The 25,927-nt window shown below is 40.9% G+C and overlaps 1 protein-coding gene across 7 annotated transcripts in view; it reads right to left on the reverse strand.

Annotated features, from left to right (window-relative positions):
• Positions 1-25,927, reverse strand: part of LOC133561200 (ubiquitin carboxyl-terminal hydrolase 15-like) — a 43,640-nt gene that overhangs the window by 5,074 nt on the left and 12,639 nt on the right. The window contains exons 3-21 of one of the 7 annotated variants that reach the window (XM_061914497.1): positions 25,711-25,841; positions 23,551-23,677; positions 16,727-16,872; positions 16,372-16,433; positions 15,997-16,086; positions 12,066-12,092; positions 7,655-7,802; positions 7,311-7,484; positions 7,082-7,240; positions 6,786-7,010; positions 6,632-6,715; positions 6,112-6,206; positions 3,322-3,510; positions 3,090-3,208; positions 2,738-3,022; positions 2,603-2,673; positions 2,404-2,519; positions 2,184-2,333; positions 2,012-2,115 (exon numbers count right to left, since the gene is read on the reverse strand). In XM_061914497.1, the coding sequence (XP_061770481.1) occupies positions 2,012-2,115; positions 2,184-2,333; positions 2,404-2,519; positions 2,603-2,673; positions 2,738-3,022; positions 3,090-3,208; positions 3,322-3,510; positions 6,112-6,206; positions 6,632-6,715; positions 6,786-7,010; positions 7,082-7,240; positions 7,311-7,484; positions 7,655-7,802; positions 12,066-12,092; positions 15,997-16,086; positions 16,372-16,433; positions 16,727-16,872; positions 23,551-23,677; positions 25,711-25,841 (2,502 nt within the window). Of the gene's footprint in view, positions 1-2,011; positions 2,116-2,183; positions 2,334-2,400; positions 2,543-2,602; positions 2,674-2,737; positions 3,023-3,089; positions 3,209-3,321; positions 3,511-6,111; positions 6,207-6,631; positions 6,716-6,785; positions 7,011-7,081; positions 7,241-7,310; positions 7,485-7,654; positions 7,803-12,065; positions 12,093-15,996; positions 16,087-16,371; positions 16,434-16,726; positions 16,873-23,550; positions 23,678-24,428; positions 24,823-25,244; positions 25,352-25,710; positions 25,842-25,927 lie in introns of those variants that run through there. The other 6 variants (XM_061914502.1, XM_061914503.1, XM_061914499.1 and 3 more) reach the window with 6 other exon arrangements.

Below are 25,927 nucleotides of genomic sequence, written 5' to 3' on the forward strand. Positions count from 1 at the left end.
ATATATATATATATATATATATATATATATATATATATATATATATACATATATACACACACACACACACACACACACACATACACATTAAAACATATATTTACATATTCTTCAACTGTATTTATTTGGATTCACTTTTTGAGTTCATTATTCTAAAGGTTCGTCGTTCAAGCATACACACACTAGCAATGGGGGTATAATTTAGTACTCACATTTTTATTGTACTATTTTCTATTGTATTATTCCTACTTATTATATCCATTTTTGCATTTTATTTTTACTTATTTGCGTATTTTTTTCCATATTGTTAAATAAATGATAAATGGGTTGTACTTGTATAGCACTTTTCTACCTTCAAGGTACTCAAAGCGCTTTGACACTACTTCCACATTCACCCATTCACACACTGATGGAGGGAGCTGCCATGCAAGGCGCTAACCAGCACCCATCAGGAGCAAGGGTGAAGTGTCTTGTTCAGGACACAACGGACGTGACGAGGTTGGTACCAGGTGGGGATTGAACCAGGGACCCTCGGGTTGCGCACGGCCACTCTACCACTGCGCCACACCGTCCTTTAATTTGATTAAATTATTGTTTTTTTTTTTATTTGGGGGAAAATGAAAACTTGTGATGTCACTGCCAAAGCATGGAAATAAGACACCACATTATAGAATGTTTAAAATGAAAAAGCAACAAAAACAATTAATTATAGCCAACCTTTCAGAAATATTCCCACCTATAGAGTAATATTTCTGTAAATGCACTTATTATGATCTACATCATATCGTATAACTGATACTAGTGATTGTTTTCCTGATAAAACACAAAAATATATATAACAAGCCAGTCTTTTGAACAGCTTTTAGAAAGGTACAGGTCTTCAAAGAGCCATAAATCCTATCTCAAAAAGCTTTCTGTATTGGCTTTAAGTTTGGGAAAATGAATGCTAGGTTATAAATCATGCATCCCACCTGTACAGTACAAGGTTGATGCACCCTCATGGCTGCTACCGCCATCAGTGTGTGAATGTGTGTGTGAATGGGTAAATGTGGAAGTAGTGTCAAAGCGCTTTGAGTATCTTGAAGGTAGAAAAGAGCTATACAAGTATAACCCATTTACTAAGCCGGGAAGTTAGACAACTTTGATAATTCACAGGCAACCGATTTGATACTATATGGCTTTCAACAAATGGAACGCAAAATAAAATCATTCTATCATCGCTGGGAAGCAATTATTTTGTCCGAGGAGTGATGATTATCTGAATTCAACATCTCAAGAAAGGAACAACATTCCATCAGTCGGCATCCCAGTGAAAACAGACATTGTAATTGACTGTTTTATTTTTGAAACGTTTAGCCTGTTATTTGTTCTTTAATGCTTAAAATTAGCAAATACTGCAAAAATTACATGTTATCATGAATGTGCCTGTTACCAAAGTATCAACAAACCTACAGTATATATATATAAAGCAGTGTTAAAGGTTTTTGGAGGGCTTCATAGAAGGAATAGATTGTACGCCCATTTACTGCATTGTTAGCTGCCTCTTACTTGCAGTTTGTTTGTATTGAGAATAAACACAAAAAGAAAAAAGTGTGTTCTTGTCTCAAAAGAATTGTGAATGATGGGCAACTTGTAAAAAAAAGTTATGCGAAGTAACAAGTAGGGGTGTGAAAATCTTTGGTCACTTACTGATTTAATACAATTCCAATTGTGACGATTCGATACGGAATCTATTTTCGATTCAACAATGCATAATTTGGTATTAATAGTTATAATGAACACTATGATGACACTTTTTCAAAAGAGGTTGCGGGTAAAAAAAACCTCAGTTGCATGGAGACGGCCTGAAAACATCTTTTAAAAAATTGATTCTTATAAAAACAAAAAATCTGGTTTGTTTTGAATCGATTTTTGAAAATTATGAATGTGAATCATTTTTTTTTCTGCACCCCTACAAGCAATTATCCTGATTCTTAGCTTACGTAACAAGACAAGCAATAAAAAGTCTTACAGTGGCCTCCCCCCATGCCGCCATAATGGTTGGACACAGCAATGAGGTCGTAAATACAAGGCCCGCTGTTGGGGTTGATCAGGAACTCCGACATATCCAAATTGCTGCAGGAACAACGTATGAGAAAGGTGAGGGAATCAGACCGACGATGCAGCTTCAATGAATAGTGCACCTTAGTGGGAAGTCAACAAGGGAGTCGAGCTTGTCCCTCATATAGCGACTGTAGGAGAACCTCTTCAAATGGACCACCAACACTGGGGGCAAACACCAAAGGTCCAGTTTCTTGGTGGCCTGTTGGTGCTCCTTACAGTTTGGACAGTACCTGCAGACATATGCGCGTCAACTATGGAATAAGGGTTGTTATAAACTGATAAGAGCATACGACAACATACCAAGGGTCCTCGGCTCCCAGCTTCTCCTTTGTAGTGAACAGCTCAATGCAGTCCTTTAGCTTAAAGAAAGCCTTCTTCTGAGGCTTGTACTCCATGCTCTCATGCTTGTCAAAGTCCTGTTTTAAAAATATCCAATACCCTGAAGAGGACATACTGTGTACTTATAAGAGCAGAGCTTCATTGGTGCTGCCGGTTTTACCTCAACAACTGTGTCTTCAAAATACTTCTTCCTCATCTCGGGCTCCCAGTCCAAAGAAAGATAGGAACGGTCTAAAAGAAAGAAAGAACTAATGTATTCGGTAATGGGAATCGAGAGGAACATGTGAACGTCTACCACTGAGTCGTAAGTGTCCCTCATCAAAGCGGATCTGCCGCGTGTCGTCCTTGATGAGGGACAAGTCTGTCTTTCCCATGTTGTTGAGCTGGAATGTGAAAAGTCTTTTTCTGTTGTGCCCGGTGGTGCTCTGCTGGCCTTTGGTGGAGTTCTGCGGGGCGACTATGCCGTTCTCCAGCTCGTTGTCTCCTCCCACCGAGTCCTCTGACTGGCTGTTGTCGTTCTCTGAGGGTAGGTCTTGATCCTGACTGGACTCCTCATCCTGTTCGTCAGTCTCCATCTCACCTGAAATAAGATTGCTCGACAGGTTAAACAACGTTTTTCATTCACGGTGACTATGTGATGCACTGACTTGGCGACCCCTCCTCCAGTAGGCCATTAGTAGCGTTGCCATTGACAGTGTGTGGTTTGGTGGCCTGACTCTCTTCGCAATCCTCCTCATCTTCTTCCACAGAGGATCTCACAAAACGGCTGCATAACACAGACTCACTTTCATTCAAAGCAACCCCTCAGCAGCAGCATTAAAAATGCAGTTAATGGAGTGGTTTATGTTTATTATCTTTGCTTGTGTAGTATTAACCCACCAGAGGCGAATTAGCAGCATGTTGTAGAGTTTGTCCTCGCTCAGCGTCCTGGGGACTGCGATGAGGAAAGGCAGTCCGAACAGCGGCGTGCTGGTGTGGTTGTATCCCGACTGTTTATACTTTTCCCTCAGGTGCACTGGGATTACCACGTGGTCCGTGTCCTCCACCCGGTTCACCGCTACCTCAAACCTATGGTGGAGAGGTAAGATTCACATAATTCACTTTACAAGACCTACAGTAAAAATTAAGGAAGTTCCGATCAGGGCTTTAAGCTGATGTTTCCGATACCAATCATTCGTTAGTGAGATCGGCCCATGCCAATACCAATCACATGTATTACCTGTAGATTTTTCAATTTATTTATGACAACTTGTGCTATCTTTTAGGTAACCATCCCTGATTAACGGCGTGGCGCAGTGGGAGAGTGGCCGTGCGCAACCCGAGGGTCCGTGGTTCAAATCCCACCTGGTACCAACCTCGTCACGTCCGTAGTGTCCTGAGCAAGACACTTCACCCTTGCTCCTGATGGGTGCTTGTTGGCGCCTTGCATGGCAGCTCCCTCCATCAGTGTGTGAATGTGTGTGTGAATGGGTGAATGTGGAAGTAGTGTCAAAGCGCTTTAAGTACCTTGAAGGTAGAAAAGCGCTATACAAGTACAACCCATTTATTTATTTTTATTTATTAAGGTAAAGGAGTATGTACAGTCAAAAATAAATTGTGTGATTAATCTGTGTGTATACATCTCTTCTATATTTATATAGCGCTTTTTCCTCAAGTGACTCAAAGCGCTTTACATAGTGAAACCCAATATCTACGTTACAATTAAATCAGTGTGGGTGGCACTGGGAGCAGGTGGGTAAAGTGTCTTGCCCAGAGACACAACGGCATTGACTAGGATGGGGGAAGCGGGGATCGAAACTGCAACCCTCAAGTTGCTGGCACGGCAGCTCTACCAACCGAGCTATATACATGACTAATGCAATTATTTTTTTATGATTAATCACATGAGGTAACTCATTGTTTTTGACAGCCCTAATTTAAACTACTTCGTTATTCTCTTTCTCAGTGTGTAACATGTTCAGCATCGTCCTACAGTGATAACACGACATGATAATGATACCCAAGATGCAATGAAATGCTGTTGATCTGCATTAATGAAGATGATTGTTATTAGCTTGGAGGAGCAACTCCACATTGTGTATGGACACACATAATTAGCTGCCAGCCGCTCGTCACTCGAGGGACTTAAAAAAAAATACAGTATCATAAGCCAGAGGGGAACAGCGTTTGTGATCGGCATTAAAATGCATTAATCGGCAATTGTGATCACATACTTTATGACAAAAATAGACCGATACCGATCAGTGGCTGATCGATCAGCACATCCCATCGAAAAAAAAAGCTATTAGTTGCGAAAGTAGATAGTGGTGTCTATTGACTTATGCTGCCACATCAAAACATTCTCCCTTAAGTTTCGAAAGGCTGATTTTTGTTAAATTATGCTACGCCTGTAGAATCCCAATTTATTTTTTTAATGACATAAAGGTAGCACATTCTGACAGAAGTATTTAGACATCATAAAATGCTTCCACTACTGCAAGGTAGTTGGGAACAAGTCTTATTGTCGTAGTTCCTCTGTTTACACAATCTTTGTTTTCAGTCTGCTGACATGTAAGCAGAGTAGTAAATGTTTGTAAAAAGCTTTTATAATTGTAAAGGACAATGTTTTATCAACTGATTACAATAATGTCAATTTGTTTTAACAATTAAACAAACCAAAAATATGACTTATTCTATCTTTGTGAAAATATTGGACACAGTGTGTTGTCAAGCTTATGGGATGCGATGCAAGTGTAAGCCACTGTGACACTATTGTTCTTTTTTATTATTTTTATAAATAAATAAATAAATAAATGGGTTGTACTTGTATAGCGCTTTTCTACCTTCAAGGTACTCAAAGCGCTTTGACACTACTTCCACATTTACCCATTCAAACACACATTCACACACTGATGGAGGGAGCTGCCATGCAAGGCGCCAACCAGCACCCATCAGGAGCAAGGGTGAAGTGTCTTGCTCAGGACACAACGGACGTGACGAGGTTGGTTCTAGGTGGGATTTGAACCAGTGACCCTCGGGTTGCGCACGGCCACTCTCCCACTGCGCCACGCCGTCCCGATGTCTAATGTCTAATGTCTAAATGTCTAATGATAATGTCAATGAGGGATTTTTAATCACTGCTATGCTGATATTATAACTAATATTGATACTGTTGTTGATAATATTCACTTTTGTTTCACTATTGATTTGTTCGGTGTGGTGTTTGTGTCTCCTCTCAATTGCTCTGTTTATTGCAGTTCTTAGTGTTGCTGGGTCAGGTTTGGTTTTGGAATTGGATTGCAATGTTATGGTATTGCTGTGTATTGTTTTGTTAGATTGATAAAAAAAAATAAAAATAAAAATAAATCGATTTTTTAAAAATGAGAATCGATTCTGATTCGCACAACGTGAAAATCGCGATTCATATTCGAATCGATTTTTTTCCCCACACCTCTAATGGTTACTGGTCAGAAGACACTATGAAATAAATGTATTTAAAAATAATAACTTACTTGTAGCGCCAGTGACTATGTCTGCTATTTATCTACAAAAGGGATAACATTTCAACGGATATTTAGCTTGAGAAAACGTTTAGTGTGCATGCTTAGTAGCGTGATGTGGCTCATTTTGACTGATAGCTCATTCCGACAGAACACTGGCAGTTTGATCCAATAAAAACATGGCACTTACACGTAGATGTCATCTCTCTCCATGATGCTGCTGAGATTGTCATTGGTGGCGAAGATCCGATGGAAACGGTGGCTGTAGATGTCTGTTACGATCATCTGAGGTGAACACAAGAGAGAAAAGGGTTAAAGCATGGGCCAAATATTTTGGTGGACATCCAGGAGATCTGCTTCCATTTTTGCCAACTTTGCAAAATAAGTTTGAATTTTTTCTAGCTTTTCAGACAATAATGCTTGAATCCTAATGGGAAATTACTGGAAAAAGGAGTGGATGGGTAACTATGAAGCTGTTCAATTTGGTGTCAAAATAGGATTGTTCCGCCTGAGCAGAGGTGTACACTGAGTGTCTTTCTGGTTTCAAACACAAAAAAGACAAAACATAGCCCGGCTTGCATGGTGAAACTGTATGACCAAGGACACTCTGAATGATTAAATGTCTACAATGGGCTGTCTGACAGCAGAGAAAGGTCAGCATTTTAATGTGATAGCTCTTACAGAGATGGAGCTGACTGTTAAGTCCATACCTTCTCCGCAGGTACCTCAGACAGGATGGAGAGGGAGGTACACAAGTCCGAGATGTAGCCCACCTTTGGCACGGTCAGCTTATACTGAAAAAAATAGTCTCTTTAAGGCCATGTCAGGAGGATGTAGAAAACTCTCCCAGGTAGTGACAATTACCTGTATGGGTTTGGCCAGAGGGTCCAATCTGACTAGATAAACCTCCAGAGTGCGCTCCTTCTTCATGGGCAAAGGCAGCGTCAAGTAGCAGAAAGGATCAAATGTCACAGAGACCTTGGCGCACACAGGACACACCAAGGTGGACTTAAAAAGGCCATGAAATATGTCTACGATTATGGAGTCGTTTCTCTTGATGTGGCTCTCCCATGCTTCCTCTGCCACTACCTGTTGGGAAAAATATTTTCAATCCGTTATTAATACTCCACCGCTTGAATGAAAAAAAATATTCCAGGCACCTTATCTGGCCGGCCATTAGCATCTTTTAGCTGAATGTAAGGCTTCTTCCTGATCCGGTTCAGATCCTCATGAAGACCATCCAGGAGAAAAGCCAGCAGCTCATGAGAGTCTTGCTGCTGGTAGCCTGAGAATTGAGGGGCAAAGCGGCCCACCTGCGTCTATACAACACAGTACTAAACATTAAAAAACATTATTCTTACCAAACATATTTCTTGGTAGAAGTTTCACCTTAAAAGGCCTTGGGGTAACGTAGCTGTATTTGCAGGACCATAGCTGCTTTATAAGCTCGGCGTAGGCTTTGGCAATCTCTCCCTTCATGCCCAGTGGGTTGTCCTCATTCAGCTCACTGGTGTACTTGTCTTTGAGGAAGTAGTCCGTTAGGGGAGGGGTATTACTTAAACACTAAGGACACAAAAGCAACAGAGGACAATGTTAATTACAGAGTGGATTCCAGCTTCATTTATAATTAAAGCGCCAAATTCTCCTTGGCTCAGGCATCATTCTTCTTGTCGTTTTATCAGGTCATCGCTCAACATTTTGAATTAGTCAGTCTTTGTAGAGTATGTTGTTACCTGCACAGCAGAATTCATGAAGCAGGTATTGCCGAGGTTCGAGAGTCCGCAGAGACCCACACGTTCACTTTGTCTGCTCTGCTCCGAGTAGTCATAGTTGTTACTGTACGAGTGGTAAGAAGGTAGGCTATAGTTTGAATTCTTCACACTGCAAACAAGAGATGTTAAACAGGGTTAGTTAGTTTGCTGAACTGCTTTGCTCACAGAAAAAGCCATGAAAACCGACAAATATTGCTATGTCCATGTATTTAGCTGGTCTCTAAAATGACCAATGCTGTTTACTGTGCCCGCAGCGAGCAGCAGACCTCTGAAAGGGCTGCGAAGCAGCGTTACTTGATTCTGGCTCCCACTGGTCAAGAGAAATCGCCGGGAGGGTGGAGGCGGCAACAGCCTCGCAGTTCAGCACAGAGTGGTCCACTCTTCGGCTGTCCAGTTCCACCGATTCAGACCTCAGGCACCACCAGCAACAAAGGAGCATGACATCTCAGCCCCGCCCCGGCCCATGCCAACCTGCATGTCTCTACAAAAACTAATCGAGGGGCAGCCTGGGTGGAGGTTGGTTTCAAGTCCTGGGCATGAAGTAAAGCTCTGTGGAGGGCATGAAGTAAAGCTCCGTTCTCCGCAGAAGAGTCTTAAAACGAGTAGCAGTCCAGCTTGAATATGGTTCGGGACAGCCTGACTCCCATGTTTACCAGATGCCTGCTTTAAAAAACAACACCTGCTGTCCTCCACTCGAAACTGATTATCTACATTTTCTTTGACTTACTATCCCCTCCACTAGTCCTGTCCTACACTAGTGTCCTCCAGTCTAGGTATCTTGCACCTCTCTCTGGCCTGCCTGCCGCTGCTGCCGCTCTAACGCTACCGGCAGATATTTATAGCAGCGGCAAAGATGCTCAAGAGTACTGCTAGTGAAGCTAGAGGTGCACAGGGAGAGCGAGAGAGACAGAGAGAGAGAGCGAGGAAGAGGCAGAGGAGGGGACACTACAAGGGGGTGTGGTAAAAGGAAAGGAGAAACAAGATGGGGTTGGAGGGAAGAAGCCGATCGACTGCATCCAGCTGAGGTTGCAGTTTTTTCACAAGCCTCCCTGTAAATGTACAGTAATGCATGTTCGTACACGCAATCTATTACTGTCATACACTTTGGCACTCCCTCTTTCATGCGCTTTTTAATATCCCGTGGTTGTCTAAAAAGGCTCTTAAAGAGGTGGGGCAAGGGTGTCTAAATAAATCAACCTATACCTGAAGAAAGTGCATTTTTATGACTCTGTGTGTGTGTGTGTGTGTGTGTGTGTGTGTGTGTGTGTGTGTGTGTGTGTGTGTGTGTGTGTAGGCAAGAGAAGAGGAGATCAGATGAGTACTCTGAAGGTCAGAGAACATATGCATGGCAATGAGCTGGTGGGAGAGGGACGCAGGAAGGAGAGTGAAGGGATGTCACTTCCAAATGACAGTGACACTGCTGCTACAGAGCATTGTGATCACAGCAAACTGTCAACACCAAAAATGTCAAAAGTCTTATGCAATGTGGGGCCATTATGAGGAAAAAAAAAAAAAAAAAAAAAGGAGGACGCATGCATAATTTAGATGAAACAATGGCGCCGGCACGGCAGCAAACCCAGGGCAGAAAAGCTACGGTGAAAAGTAACCCCAAATTCACAAAGTTACTAGCAGTGTACAGAAAAAGATGCCATTGATAAATGGATCTATGTAAGCACACCTCGCTTCTTTATGCAGTACAGGGTTATATCTCACAAATGACAAAAAAAAACACAGCATGCAGCAAGAACAGGAGAGGACAGTAGAGGAGACAGCTCCACTCTCAGACAAGCAGTGCTCTCTGTAGTGGATGGCTGACGTAGGTTCTAACACTTCTGCTGCAAACCTTCACAGACAAGTTAAAATGACTTGGTTTGTAAAACAAACTTGCCTGTTGTGTTAGCGTTGCAACATTTGTCTTCATTTCTACGTGGACATGGACCTCTGCTCGACAGGTATGACTAGCTACAGAGCATCTTTTAATCATTGATATTACACAGCCTGTACTTGGACTGTAAAAAAAAATGCTGTCCGAAAGAGCCACCACAAGTTCCTGTAATGTAGCTTAGTTATTTTTTCACCAGGCTGTACGTCTATTGGCGCGTCTATTGAAACCAATGCACTTCAGCAATGTGTTAAAACAACATTTAGCTTTGGTTTGTCACTATCATCTTGCACCACGATGTTGAAAGATAATCCAAAATGTCCCACAATTCTTGTGAAGTTATCAAGGTGCTGATTTAAAAACTGCAATCATTATAACCACCCACAACTTGGGTCCAACGTTATCAGGAAACGGTGAAAACTCAATTCAATTCATCCATCCATCCATTTTCTACCGCTTATTCCCTTTCGGGGTCGCAGGGGGCGCTGGCGCCTATCTCAGCTGCAATCGGGCGGAAGGCGGGGTACACCCTGGACAAGTCGCCACCTCATCACAGGGCCAACACAGATAGACAGACAACATTCACACTCACATTCACACACTAGGGACCATTTAGTGTTGCCAATCAACCTATCCCCAGGTGCATGTCTTTGGAGGTGGGAAGAAGCCGGAGTACCCGGAGGGAACCCACGCATTCACGGGGAGAACATGCAAACTCCACACAGAAAGATCCCGAGCCTGGATTTGAACCCAGGACTGCAGGACCTTCGTATTGTGAGGCAGACGCACTAACCCTTCTCCCACCGTGAAGCCCCAATTCAATTCAATCCACACATATTTTGTTTTGTTTTCTTTTGCGGATACAGTACATTGGTACCTTGACATACGAGGTTATTTGGTTCTCTTGACACCTAGTGCCTCAAAAAGCTTGCATTGCGAAACTCTGTCAACCACCGAAATGTATCTAAATCAATTTAATCAGTGCTTTGACCCCCCCCAAAATAGCAACATTTTAACATGTAACATGCCTTTAAAAAGATAAACTCATTTTATACAAGAAATATTGTATTACATCCAAAAACTACATTAGTTTTCTGAAGTAATGTTATGATAATAATAATAACAATGATGAACGTACACCATCGGAGAGCAGACTTCTACAGCAGGGGTCGGGAACCTTTTTGGCTGAGAGAGCCAAAGAGCCAAATATTTTAAAATATATTTCTGTGAGAGCCATATAATATTTTTTTAACACTGAACACAACTAAACACGTGTATTTTTAAGTAAGACCAACATTTCTAGAGTATAATAGGTCTCTTATTCTTTGTAATAACATTGTTATTCTGAAGCTAACTGTGGAGGGGGCGTGGCCTGCAGGCCTGCAGCAACAGGTGCGTAAATGGCCCACCTGGGCCTTGTTATCTAATCACCTGTCGCTCTGTTATAAGCAGCAGCCAGGAGGAGAGACTGGGCTGGGGCTGGAAATACTATTTCTGGAAACTTATTGAAAAATAAAACAATATTGTAACCCTGAAACAGGCTCTCATGTCGGTGCTAGGTGGTCTGAAGAACCCCCAGGACGGCAAGCCCCACACTAACCAATAATAAATAAATAACTTCTTACCATTAACGCACCTTCTTGAACAGGTACGGTTGAAAACGGATGGATGGATTAAAAATGCATGAGAATGTTTTATATTTTGAACATTATTTTTAACACTGTGATTACAAGTGGAATTATTCATTACTTATTGTGTTAAGCAACGTCAGCTAAGATTTATCTGAGAGCCAGATGCAGTCATCAATTGAGCCACATCTGGCTCTAGAGCCATAGGTTCCCTACCCCTGTTCTACAGTATCTAATTCAAACTTTTTCTTTGTCAAACACGTCATCAGCAGTTTCTCCGTGTTTTCATAGATAGTTCACCATTTCGATATTTTTTTAACATCCTTGGCTGGTGTTATAGTTCTCCTTAGGTATGGTGCAGTCTAGCAGTGCTATACACTTAAACTGTTTCACCAAGAGGCTACATGGTCTGTCATGTTTTGAGTGATTTAATTATTAAATTTAACTCATTCACTTATTCTCAGTACTGTCCTTCCAAATAAATATTTTTGTTAGCATGGTTGAAAACAAAGTTATGTCGATCTCTAGCTATAAGCTAAAGCTAGCGAGTAAGACCAGATATTTTGGTCGAATCTTATGGAGTTCACTGTGGCATTCGCTGCGTTAACCAGCGGTGGGGAAGTTCGCAACCCAAATTTTGGCTCGTAACTTCAATCATTAAGCGATAAACTGGGGCACCTCTATAGTTTTACATATAGAAAACAATGCAAAATGTATATACATGACAAATGTAATGCATAAAAGAAGTTATTTCTCAAATTCAATAGGCTTTTTCACCTTCTTTGTCATATTGCTTGCACTTGCAACTTTCTGTGGCCCACTTTTGCAGTTATAGTCAATAAAAAAGCATAGACTGACTTACCAACATGTTGAATTCTTGGTTTGGACACTGGATTTAACAGACAACAATAAAATAATATGTTATTCGCATTGTGTGGCTGTACGATAACCGAGACGATTTACAAACACCAAAGTCATGCAATCAGTGAGGTGTACGAAAACCGAGGTAACACTGTAAGATTTTTTTTTTTTTTTACGAATAATATACATACAGTCGCGATCAAAGGTTTACATACACTTGTAAAGAACATAATGTCATGGCTGTCTTCAGTTTCCAATGTTTTCTACAAGTCTAATTGTTTTTGTGATTGGAGCACATACTTGTTGGTCACATAAAACCTTAATGAAGTTTGGTTCTTTTATGAATTTATTATGGGGCTACTGAAAATGTGACCAAATCTGCAGGGTCAAAAGTATACATACAGCAATGTTAATATTTGGTTACATGTCCCTTGGCAAGTTTCACTGCAATAAGGCGCTTCTGGTAGCCATCCACAAGCTTCTGGCTAGCTTCTGTTTGAATTTTTGACCACTCCTCTTGACAAAATTGGTGTATTTCAGCTAAATTTGTTGGTTTTCTGACATGGACATGTTTCTTCAACATTGTCCACACGTTAAGACTTACACTTAGATAAACTTTAATGATCCACAAGGGAAATTGTTCAACACAGGAGCTCAGTTACAATGATGGAAAGTGTAAGGATGGAAAGGACAATGCAGGTATAAATATAGCAACTTAAAATATAACATATATGCGAATATATACAATATATACTTAATATGTGTACAGTATATTATATATACAGATATATAATGTCTATAACATACAATACATACCAATTACCATGTACAATATTACAGTATATGTGGCAGCCGCAGCATAAAATAGAGTAAATCCAGCAGAAAATAGAGATTAAAAACAAAGAGAAGTAGCTGACATAGAAGGTGTCAGGTAATAGGCAGATATCATCTATTGCTGTATGGGGAATGATTTTACAGCTGGATGGAGTGCGGAATGAAGAAGTTCTTGAATCGCACAGAGCGGGAAGGAAGCTGAAGGAGCCTGTTGGAGTATGAACTCCGCTGACCCTCAATTGTCAGGTGGAGTGGGTGGGCAGGATTGTCCATGATGGCCAGCAGTTTGTCCAGTGTCCTCCATTCCCTCACTTACACAAACGCCTCAAACTGCGAGCCAAAAGTTTGGCCGACTTTCCGGATCAATTTATCACTCCGGTTTGAGTCCTTAAGTCAGGACTTTGGGAAGGCCATTCCAAAACCTTCATTCTAGCCTGATTTAGCCATTCCTTTACCACTTTTGACGTGTGTTTGGGGCTTTCGTCCTGTTGGAACACCCAACAGCGCCCAAGACCCAACCTCCAGGCTGATGATTTTAGGTTGTCCTGAAGAATTTGGAAGTAATCCTCCTTTTTAATTGTCCCACTTAAAGCACCAGTTTCATTGTCAGCAAAAACAGGCCCAGAGCATAATACTACCACCACCATGCTTAATGGTAGGCATGGTGTTACTGGGATTAAAGGCCTCACCTTTTCTCCTCCAAACATATTGCTGGGAATTGTGCCCAAACAGTTCCATTTTTGTTCCATCTGACCACAGAACTCTCCTCCAGAACAGGGGTGTCAAACTCAAATACAGAGTGGGCCAAAATTTAAAACTGAACAAAGCCATTGGTCAAGGTTGAACAAATGAACCTTTTAATAAGGACCCAAACAAGTTTTACATTGAATATTGAACAAGCAAGGCTTATATAACTTTATAGTGACATGTAAAATCAATTTTTAAATAATAATATTAATAATAAAAAATATCAATGGCATATCAAATAAAATTTAAATAAAAATTGAATGCCTCTTTTTTATTTGCAGCCTTCTGAGGTTAATATCAAAATAAACTTTTTCCACAGGCTAATAATACATTTGCAAATAAAATAATAACAAATTAATCAAACATTCAAGCCTTGAAGTAGCAAGAGAAAGTGCATGAGTAAAACAATTATTGCTTGGGGGGGCTATATTGTAGCGTCCTGGAAGAGTTAGTGCTGCAAGGGGTTCTGGGTATTTGTTCCGTTGTGTTTATGTTGTGTTACGGTGCAGATGTTCTCCCGAAATGTGTTTGTTATTCTTTTTTGGTGTGGGTTCACAGTGTGGTGCATATTTGTAAGATTGATAAAGTTGTTTATACGGCCACCCTCAGTGTGACCTGTATGGCTGTTGAACAAGTATGCACTGCATTCACTTGTGTGCATGTGTGTGTAAAAGCCGCATATATTATGTGACTGGGTTGGCACGCTATTTCTATGTAGGAAAAGTGGGCGTGACGATAGGTTGTAGAGAACGCTAAAGACAGTGCCGTTAACGCACACCCCCAATATTGTCGTCCGGGTAGAAATGGGGAGAAATTCGGGACAATGTTTACCCTGGGAGATTTTCGGGAAGGGCACTGAAATTTGGAAGTCCGGGAAAATCGGGAGGGTTGGCAAGTATGAGTATTAGTGGTGAATGCGGTGTTACAGCGGCACCACTGCTGTATAATACCGGCGGGCCAGCTCTAATGTTAATTTCATACTGCCTAAAGGGCCAAATGAAATTACACGGCAGGCCAAATTTGGCCCGCGGTCCAGAGTTTGACACCCATGCTCCAGAAGGTCTTGAATTTGTTCATGTGATGTTAGATGAAACAAAAATTGAGCTGTTTGGCCACGACACCAAGCAATATGTTTGGAGGAGAAACGGTGAGGCCTTTAATCCAAGGAACACCGTAACCACCGCCAAGCATGGTGGTTGTGGTGGTATTATGCTTTGGGCCCGTTTTGCTGCCAATGGAACTGGTGCTTTAAATGGGACAACGAAAAAGGATGATTAACTCCAAATTCTTCAGGACAACCTAAAATCATCAGCCCGGAGGTTGGGTCTTGGGCGCAGTTGGGTGTTCCAAAAAGACAATGATCCCAAACACAAGTCAAAAGTGGTCAAGGTATGGCTAAATCAGGCTAGAATTAAGGTTTTAGAATGGCCTTCCCAAAGTCCTGACGTAAACGTGTGGACAATGTTGAAGAAACAAGTCCATGTCAAAAAACCAACAAATTTAGCTGAACTGCACCAATTTTCTTCAAGAAGAGTGGTAAAAAAAATTCATGAATAAGTTTGCCAGAAGCTTGTGGATGTCGACAAAAAGCGCCTTATTGCAGTGCAACTTGCCAAGGGACATACAACCAAATATTAACATTGCTTTATTTATACTTTTGACCAAGCAGATTTGGTCACATTTTCCGTAGACCCATAATAAATTAATAAAAGAACCACACTTCATGAATGTTTTTGTGACCAACAGGTATCTGCTCCAATCACTATCACCAAAATATAAGAGTTGTAGAAATTATTGGAAAATGAAAACAGCCATGACTTTATGTTCTTTACAAGTGTATGTAAACATTTGACCGTGACTGTATGTATCACTACATGCAAGTCAGTAACTGATCCGTCAAGAGGTTTACGTGGGCCACTTATCTACTCCACTAAGCACGTAAAAGTCTTGTATCCACACATTAGGATAAAGGTGGTCAGGGTGAAATCAAGAAACTGTGCCACACTGCATGTGAGCTATCAACTGACAAGGATAAACGCTGACTCAGGCACCCGTAGGCACCAGGAGGCAACTAGCAGAGAGCAATGCTGTCGCTGGATTGCAAAGAAATCAATCACACCTCCCTTGCTGTCACCTCAAACAATTGAAACTGCATCCTTAGCAATTCTCTTTCAGCCCCAAATCCACAGCCAGAGACCGACGGACAAGCCCGAGTCCAATTGGATACTCCAAACTGCTTTCACTGATAGTGGAAGAAATAAGGTAGAATTTGTGCGACAAAAATACCTTGTCAATGGGTCAATCTCTGGCTGTTGGCCCCCACACCCACCCCTACGCTACTCGAGCCTTACTTCCTGCTGTTGAAGCTGCTGTTATGATTGTTTGTGAGAGATGAAGGCGAGATCTTTGGCAAAGCAGAGAGATTGGAAGCACCAGATGACCTTCGAAAAGATAAAGAATAGAGCATGAGTTAGCGTAGAGAAAAAAGGCGTAGCCGCTGCAGACAAGCGTCCGACAAATCAAAACTGAGATGAAACCAAATAAAGTAGCATGTCATAAAAGGGAATGAGTGAGGCTGCTAAAATGACCGTATGGTGTAGCTGATGTTGACATGTTCTATTATGCAGTGAACTAGCATCCCAAGGTTTTGTCTCTAGTGTCGGTATACTGCTCGTTACAGTATTTTTTGCCGCAAATAAAACAATGTAAGCCACGGCTGCTCTCACTTGGGTGCGTCTGCGCCTCGGGGCCATGTGCCATCCTCATTCTTCTGCTCTATTACGAGAACCTGCAGGAGACATCACAAAGGAAAAGCTGAGGTAGTGGAAAGAGACGCGAAATATTAATTTTGGATGAATGATTTGGCAAGTATTCACCATTGAAAGTGTATACAAAATGCAGTCGTGTCAGCTTTACACCTTAAAACAGTTCAACTCCAACACAAATGTAAAGCTAACTACCTGACAAGTGTTCTACGTGTCCATATATTCACCAGGCTACATTAGTCAGATATACTGTATGGTGACAAACCAGCTGACCGTGCCTGAATGCTGTGCATTGATGAGCACAAAATGATCCTACCTGGCCTTGATAGAGGCCAGCATCTTGGATGGTGATGTCGGGTTTGTTGAGAGGCTCAAAGGTGTTGCTCATGTACCGATTCCAAAGTCGGGTTTCCTTCTCATCAGGGATGCTGAAAAGTTTCCGCATCTCCTTTTCTATTAGGTCTGCAATGGAGAAATTAAACATTTACTTTGTGTAGTATACGTACTGTACATGTAAAAAAAAAAGTGTCCAAATGTAAGGGTAGGAATTTTACGATTTTTCGATAAAGCAAACAAACACAATACTTAACCTTATGATATGATTATTAATTCGCTCTCGACATTAATCTTTTATTTTTGCCCTATAAACATTTTTCATTAGGGGTGTAACGGTACACAAAAATTTCGGTTCGGTACTTACCTCGGTTCAGAGGTCACGGTTCGGTTCATTTTCGGTACAGTAAGAAAACAACAAAATATACATTTTTTGATTATTTATTTAACAAATTTGCTAAATATTCCACCAAAAATATTTCTCTTAGTGGAATATTTGATGTGAAGTAATCAGAAACTTGGATAGGTCAGTAATTCATAATAACATTGATTTTGATTCGATATTATGTTTTGAGCAATGACAGTTTGAAAGAAAAAAAACATCTTTGTTTTATTATTCAACGTTGCAACTTTTTCCAAATTACTTTTAGCCTTTGAGCTTTTTTATGTCACTTTTGTTTATGTCTTGTTTATTTTAATAGTATTTTTAGAATGTGCCGTGGGTCTTTAAATTAGCTGTGGGCAGCAAATGGCCTCCGGGGCACACTTTTGACACCCCTGCTATAGATAATAAAAAATAAAATCTGATAAATCTATGGGTAAAAACCAGAGCCAGGCGACGCATGCGCGTTTATCATAACTCTCTCGCTCTCTCTGTCTCCACCGCTCCCTTTCGAAAGCTGCTGCGCGCACCACTTTTTTGTTTTTGTTTTTAACCCCTTCTTAACCCTGAATGTACATTGAAAATACACGCAACCCTAACTTAAAATGCCGGACATTCGAGGCATTTAAGAAACTCCACCTGGACAGCTCCGCAAAGAGGACATATCCCGTGAAAAGAGGATATACGGTCAGTCTATCATAGCCCAGTCGTTGCAAGCATGCCATGTGTTTTTTTGATTGATTGAAACTTTTATTAGTAGATTGCACAGTACAGTACATATTCCCTTCAATTGACCACTAAATGGTAACACCCCAATAAGTTTTTCAACTTGTTTAAGTCGGGGTCCACGTAAATCAATTCATGGTGCGTTGGTGTGCATTGTTTACACAACATGCGGCGCGCTACTTGATATGTCCGTGTTGTTCGGTACACCTCCGAACCGAACCGAAACCCCCGTACCGAAACGGTTCAATACAAATACACGTACCGTTACACCCCTATTTTTCATAATTTCTTCTTAGTGAGTCAAATCACCGTTGAGAGACGGGTTTTAAAAATTTTTTTTAACAAACACACACACAATCCTTCATTAGCTCGCCTCTGTACCTAAGAGAGACATTCTCTTAAAGAGATGGTAACATGCACTTCTGTCCTGACGTTTTTAGAAAATGTATTTTAAAAAGTAATTAATTTTAATTACTCATTACTTTGCCAAAAAATATATTGAATAAGTCAGGGAAATACTCTTTAATACATATAAACAACGACTAGAAAAAGTAATTATTGCGGTACTTAAAATATCGGTTAGCTCTTGCAGGACGGCAGCTCTGTTAAATCTTTACCTTTGGGATTGAATGTGCTTCGATGACTGTCTTGTCTCCTTGTCGACAAACCAGGTATTGTAGGATTGCAAGTTTGACACTTCAATCATTGTTTTGTTGTTTGTTATTCCCATGTAGTAGTAGTAGTAGTGTGTGCGTGAGTGTGTGTTGATTGCTGTTTGATGTTGCCTCCTCCTATTTGATATCAAGTGATCTGAGCCGAGGATGTCGTTGTGGCTTACGCAGCCCTTTAAGACACTTGTGATTAAGGGCTGTTTAGATAAACTTTGATTGATTGATTGATGGATGGACAGTGTGGTGCTGGTTGTTGCTTCCATTGTAAAAGTTACTAGTTAAGTCACGGTGACGTAGAACCACATCAAAAGTGGTGTTCCACATTACTTCAAACTTATCAGTAATGTACATCAAAGTAATTAGATTACTCATCACTACTAAAAGTAATGGACTTAGTAACGCCGTTATCGTATAACGCTGTAATTCGAAACACTGGTCTTAAAATAAAACATTAAAAAAAACAAATACCGTCACATCAATTTCAACTAAGCACTATAGATTCTCAGAGTTTGTTGTTGATCTAGTGATGCACGCCGATAATATAAGTATAATGGGGGACTTTAATATCCATATGAATACCCCATCGGACACACCGTGCGTGGCGCTTCAGACTATAATTGATAGCTGTGGTCTTACACAAATAATAAATAAAGTCACGCATCGCAACGGTAATATGATAGACCTAGTGCTTGTCAGGGGTATCATCATTTCCAAAGTTATGATACTCCCATATTCTAAAGTAACGTCCGATCAGTACCTTATAGAGTTAGAAGTTCAGACTCATGTTCGGCAAACTAATAATAATAATAACTGCTATATCAGCCGAAACATTAATGCTGCCACAACGACAACTCTTGCTGGCCTACTGCCCTCGGTAATGGCACCATTCCCAAAGTATGTGGGCTCTATTGACAACCTCACTAACAACTTTAACTACGCCCTGCGCGAAACAATTGATAGTATAGCACCGCTGAAGTTAAAAAAAGGCTCCAAAAAGGCGTACCCTATGGTTTACAGAAGAAACTAGAGCTCATAAATTATCATGTAGAAAGCTGGAACGCAAATGGCGCGCAACTAAACTTGAGGTGCACCATCAAGCATGGAGTGATGGTTTAATAACTTATAAACGCATGCTTACCTTAGCTAAAGCTAAATATTACTCAAATTTCATCCGCCTTAATAAAAATGATCCTAAATTTTTGTTTAGTACAGTAGCATCGCTAACCCAACAAGGGACTCCTTCCAGTAGCTCCACCCACTCAGCAGATGACTTTATGAAATTCTTTAATAAGAAAATTTAACTTATTAGAAAGGAGATTAAAGACAATGCGTCCCAGCTACAACTGGGTTCTATTAACACAGATGCGACTGTATATACGGCGGATACTGCCCTCCAAAATAGTTTCTCTCTTTTTGATGAAATAACATTAGAAGAATTTTTACAATGTGTAAATGGAATAAAACAAACATGTTTACTTGACCCACTTCCTGGGAAACTTATCAAGGAGCTCTTTGTATTATTAGGTCCATCAGTGCTAAATATTATAATCTTATTACTTTCCTCAGGCACTGTTCCACTGGCATTCAAAAAAGCGGTTATTCATCCTCTCCTTAAAAGACCTAACCTCGATCCTCACCACATGGTAAACTACCGACTGGTGTCTCACCTTCCATTTATTTTGAAAATCCTCGAAAAAATTGTTGCAGAGCAGCTAAATGAACACTTAGCGTCTAACAATCTATGTGAAACCTTTCAATCCGGTTTCAGGGCAAATCAATCACTCTACAGAGACAGCCCTCGCAAAAATGACTAATGATCTATTGCTAACGACGGATTCTGATGCGTCATCTATGTTGCTGCTCCTCGATCTTAGCGCTGCTTTCGATACCGTCGATCATAATATTTTTTAAGAGCGTATCAAAACACAAATTGGTATGTCAGACTTAGCCCTGTCTTGGTTTAACTCCTATCTTACTGATAGGATGCAGTGCGTCTCCCAAAAAAATGTGACCTCGGTTAATGTTAAGGTAACGTGTGGAGTTCCCCAGAGTTCGGTCCTTGGCCCTGCACTCTTCAGCATCTACATGCTGCCGCTAGGTGACATCATACGCAAATACGGTGTTAGCTTTCACTGTTATGCTGATGACACCCAACTCTACATGCCCCTAAAGCTGACCAACACGCCGGATTGTAGTCGGCTGGAGGCGTGTCTTAATGAAATTAAACAATGTATGTCCGCTAACTTTTTGCAACTCAACGCAAAAAACGGAAATGCTGATTATCGGTCCTGCTAGACACCAACCTCTATTTAATAATACAACTTTAACATTTGACAACCAAACAATTAAACAAGGCGACTCGGTAAAGAATCTGGGTATTATCTTCGACCCAACTCTCTCCTTTGAGGCACACATTAATAGCGTTACTAAAACGGCCTTCTTTCATCTCCGTAATATCGCTAAAATTCGCCCCATTTTGTCCACTAAAGACGCTGAGATCATTTTCAATGCGTTTGTTACATCTTGTCTCGATTACTGTATTTTCGGGTCTCCCCATGTCTAGCATTAAACGATTACAGTTGGTACAAAATGCGGCTGCTAGACTTTTGACAAGAACAAGAAAGTTTGATCACATTACGCCTGTACTGGCTCACCTGCACTGGCTTCCTGTGCACTTAAGATGTGACTTTAAGGTTTTACTACTTACGTATAAAATACTCAATGGTCTACCTCAAGCCTATCTTGCCGATTGTATTGTACCATATGTCCCGGCAAGAAATCTGCGTTCAAAAGACTCCGGCTTATTAGTGATTCCCAGAGCCCAAAAAAAGTCTGCGGGCTATAGAGCGTTTTCCATTCGAGCTCCAGTACTCTGGAATGCCCTCCCGGTAACAGTTTGAGATGCTACCTCAGTAGAAGCATTTATGTCTCATCTTAAAACATATTTGTATACTCTAGCCTTTAAATAAACCCCTTTTTTAGACCAGTTGATCTGCCGTTTCTTTTCTTTTTCTCCTCTGTCCCCCTCTCCCTTGTGGAGTGGTTCCGGTCCGGTGGCCATGGATGAAGTACTGGCTGTCCAGAGTCGGGACCCAGGATGGGCCGCTCTTCCTGAGTAGGGACCCAGGATGGACCGCTCGCCTGTGTATCGGTTGGGGACATTTCTGCGCTGCTGATCCGCCTCCGCTTTGGATGGTTTCCTGCTGGCTCCACTTTGGACAGGACTCTCGCCACTATATTGGATCCACTTTGGACTGGACTCTCACGGTTATGTTAGATCCACTATGGATTGGAGTTTGGAGTGGTGGAGGGGGAGGCGTTGCCCACATATGAGGTCCTCTCCAAGGTTTCTCATAGTCATCATTGTCCCTGTAACCGACGTCCCATTGTGTGTGAGTTTTTCCTTGCCCTTATGTGGGCTCTACCGAGGATCTCGTTGTGGTTTGTGCTGCCCTTTGAGATACTGGTGATTTAGGGTTGTATAAATAAACATTGATTGATTGATTGACTGAAATGTATTTAACTGCATGTTCATCGCAATGGATCTAGACTGCATTTTTTATGATCAATGTTCAATCAAATTTTTGGAAATGTAAATAACGCAATTATTTTCAAAGTAAATAAATATTCTAAGACTATGATACCAACATAGTAAGAGAACATCTTTCAAACCTCTGATACCAAAGATGAAGATGTAGTTTCCTTTATAGCATTGATGCAAATAAGAACGTTTGATGTGTTTGATTCTTGACCCCATGTGACATGCAATAATATATAAAGCGAGGGAATATAAAGGAAATTGTCCACATACAGTAGAGAAAGGAGAACAGTAAGAATAAGTTAGGCAGGAAGTTAGAAGACATGGACAGATGGAGGTTACTCTCAAATGGGTATTTAGTAACAAACAGAACATTTTCGTGAAGTTTCTAAAATAGACGGGTTTATGGAATAGTATTTAGTGTGGGAATGTACATATGTAAGTATGTGAGGGAGGGAACTCTGGTTGACACTGCATTACAGTAGGTGGTGGTAATGCACCTTTAACGTTGAGTGCCTCCACCATAAATACAAAAGACGAAGAAGAATTATGTTATTTGATGTGGATACAATGGACAGAATTACAAGAATGGAATTGTAATGAGAGAAGACCGAAAAGACCACTGGTATGTAAACACTTTTGTTGGTCCTAAGATAGTTGAATGTAAATATTATGTATATTGACTGTTATTTACTAAGCATTTTGTTTGACGCTATCCCTGTTTGGTTTAAGGTAAAAGCTCCCGTAATAGATATGGTGTGAAATAAAGCCAACAAAATTGACTGAAGTTGAGATGATAAAAGAAGAGTCAGAGAGGATCTCTGACCTTCTCAGCTTTTCTCAGGACAGGCGGACAAAAGTCTTAGAGAACATGTTAAATAAATATACAGAAACATAATTTGAATCCCGCAAACCATTTTATATGTTATCCAGGTAGCGTTTATCGAGCGAGTGGCTGAGAATTGGGCCGAAGTCACAGAAGAAGAAACACATATAGGTAGTCTTTGGTGATTAAGCCATAATTAAAGATGTATAAATCAAACGTGTATACCCATATTAGCTAACAGTGTGGATGGAACAAAGTTGGATAAGGACTTTTGCAGTATGCAAGAAAGTGTGACACTTGTGTGGCAAGACAAACCTTGTTTGTCGTGTCACTGTAAGCAAAATGTTGATCTAACTAAATAACTTAATACAGGTAGATCTGATCTACTTGTGAATTCTGAATGAGTTTAAAAGTTTCACTGTGTGTTAGACGACTAAAACATTTTGTTTAGTTATGTTGCACTGCTTTTACACTATTGCCTTTTGCACTTTGTAGAAAAATATTATAAACTACTAAACATTAGTGTTTACTTGTATCGCAGCATTGTCGCATCGAGATGATTCCGTTTCCGTGAGAAATGTTTTGCGTATGGTATCGTATCATGAGGTAGCTGGAGATTTCCCAGTCCTAATAATAGAATAGTGTGAGTGTCAGTGCGACTTGCCTATTGTGTCAGCCTTGCTAAAGCGCCTTGTGATCACATTGTCCATGTTGCTGTCCTCGCATAGCTTCAGCTCAGTCAGGTACACCTCAACCTTGCAGTGTTTCACAAACATACCTTGCTCGACCACCTTGGGATGACAAAAAATACAGGCACATGGACGTAAGTACAGTTAAATGCTCAAGTAATTATTATAAGGGCTGTCAAAGTTAACGCATTAACTGACATGATTAAACCCAAACAATTAATGCATTAATCCTGCAATTTATTTTGCACGTACAAGCTCTTTTTCCTTAATTGCTATTCGGTCGATGATCATATAAATGCATACGTCAGTACAAAAATGAGTGAGGAGAACCCGACTGGTGTCAATCCAAATTACAGCCTGAAAGAACTTTAAATTAAACTGTCACCAATTTTGTGCAAACAAATGACATGCATTCAAGTGAAACATTTAGAAACTTTGTTGGATGACATTCTGACAACAAAATTAGTGTACAAATATCGGGTTCTTACGCAAATTTTGATTAAGCAAGCGCATAATCAGCTGTGATTAATCATGATTATTTCGAATTTCCAAAATAAGATTAATCTAAAGAAAAAATAATTATTTGACAGCTCTAATGTTAATATATTGAACAGGGATCTCCAACTAGTAGCAGGTAAAACAACAGTTGATTTCCACAAGATTTTGAGTATCTAACCAAAGGGTGGAAGAATATCTGTTTATACTATTAATTATTTCATAACCATAACATAATGACTATAATGTCAAATTACCACAAAATAGCAGAAAGACTATGTTTAAGTGTTGATCGGCTTCACAAATAAAGCACAATTTAAATGTGGTGACAGTCATATAAATAGCACTAATAGCTCACCTCTGCTTTCTACAAGGTAGCTCCGATGCTAATGAAAGTTGGGAGAGCAGTGATACAGCGTGTGTGAGCTTGACATTTCTAACCTCATTGTGCACTTGTCACAATTACATTTCCTTAGCTTTGACAAATTGACAAAACGGAAAACCATTCTTTCGGTATATCCTCCAAATGTAAGTGTATCACGTTTTAAATTCAGCCATAATTCATGTTAGCATGAAGTCGGAGCAATGGCGGCCACTCAGCTGTCAAAAGTGGAAGGCCCAAATTAGCAGCACCTTGTAGAAACAGCTGAGAGGTCCCAACCGATTTATTTCAACACTGCACAACTTCGGCACACATGCTCGTGTTCATATTCTCACACAACTTAACAAATGTCCATTAGAAATCCCGTAGTCATGCATACGCAGCTCATATTCAGCAAACCCCCACCCTCGCTACCCCAACCTCAGATCGCCAGTGGGCCCAACATCCTAAGTTTCTGTGAGCTAAGAAGAAAAGTTGTTGCTGAGCAGAATTCCTTAAATCACAGCCGAGCCAAAACCTTTTATCCCCCCACCTGTCTTCCCGGTGACATATTCAGTCTGCCTCTCAGTATGACCTCAGCGGGCCTTCATCCACTTAAAAAAAACAAAAAAACAAGGACGATCATTCCGCCGATGTTAGCAACCACACAAGAAAAAGTGCAAATCCCTACGACTAAAGACCTCTTATAAACGTGTGAAGCCTCCGCCCCGCCGTCCTAACACTCCATCCCCAAGAAATCTGTATGACGACTTCGTGGGAAGAAAGGAGAGATGAATAAAAATGATGATGAACCTCCTGCATGTTGTGTCTCGCAGCTCGCTCCATGTCGCTTTTCAGTCATGCAGGACGTCGCCTGAAAATAGAAACCCTTTGGCCACCCGATAGTCTCAGCGCATACATGGCAAAATGGGAGGGTCAATGTGCGAGGATGTGTGGAGGGGGTCTGGGGCAACACATTGCGGCAGCCATGAAAGAAAGCATGACTAGCCAAATGTTTGGATGGGATTTGACAAGGTAGATCCTTTAAGTGGTTTGTTGTCATTTATTTTATTTTATTTTAAAATGATTTTGAAAAAAATGTACAGCATCACATTTAGCACAATGGCCACAACCATACACGGTGTGCAAAATGACTAATTGTTGGGACAACGCTTCCTAGCACAGACGCACAAGGTATTGCAACACACCCCATGCAGGTAAACACAACCTTTATATGCTTTTCCCCACCCGCTCATGCTCCAATGACCCGAGTCCTTACCTTGCGCGCAATTGGCTCCAAACCCTCCGCCAGCCCGTACCAGCTGACCAACTTATTCCAGCCGTCTGTCGGCACCAGGATGTAGTCCAGCTCATCAATCAGGTGTTCCTTAATGGCCAAAACATCTCTATCTAGAGGTTAGAGGAGGAGAAAGGGGTGTGAGCGTGGCTGACAAAGCCAGCAAGGGGCATAACAATGAGCATCTCACGCAGCACGT

Source organism: Nerophis ophidion, linkage group LG10 (assembly GCF_033978795.1).
Source record: "Nerophis ophidion isolate RoL-2023_Sa linkage group LG10, RoL_Noph_v1.0, whole genome shotgun sequence".
In the NCBI taxonomy this organism is placed as follows: Eukaryota; Metazoa; Chordata; class Actinopteri; order Syngnathiformes; family Syngnathidae; genus Nerophis; species Nerophis ophidion.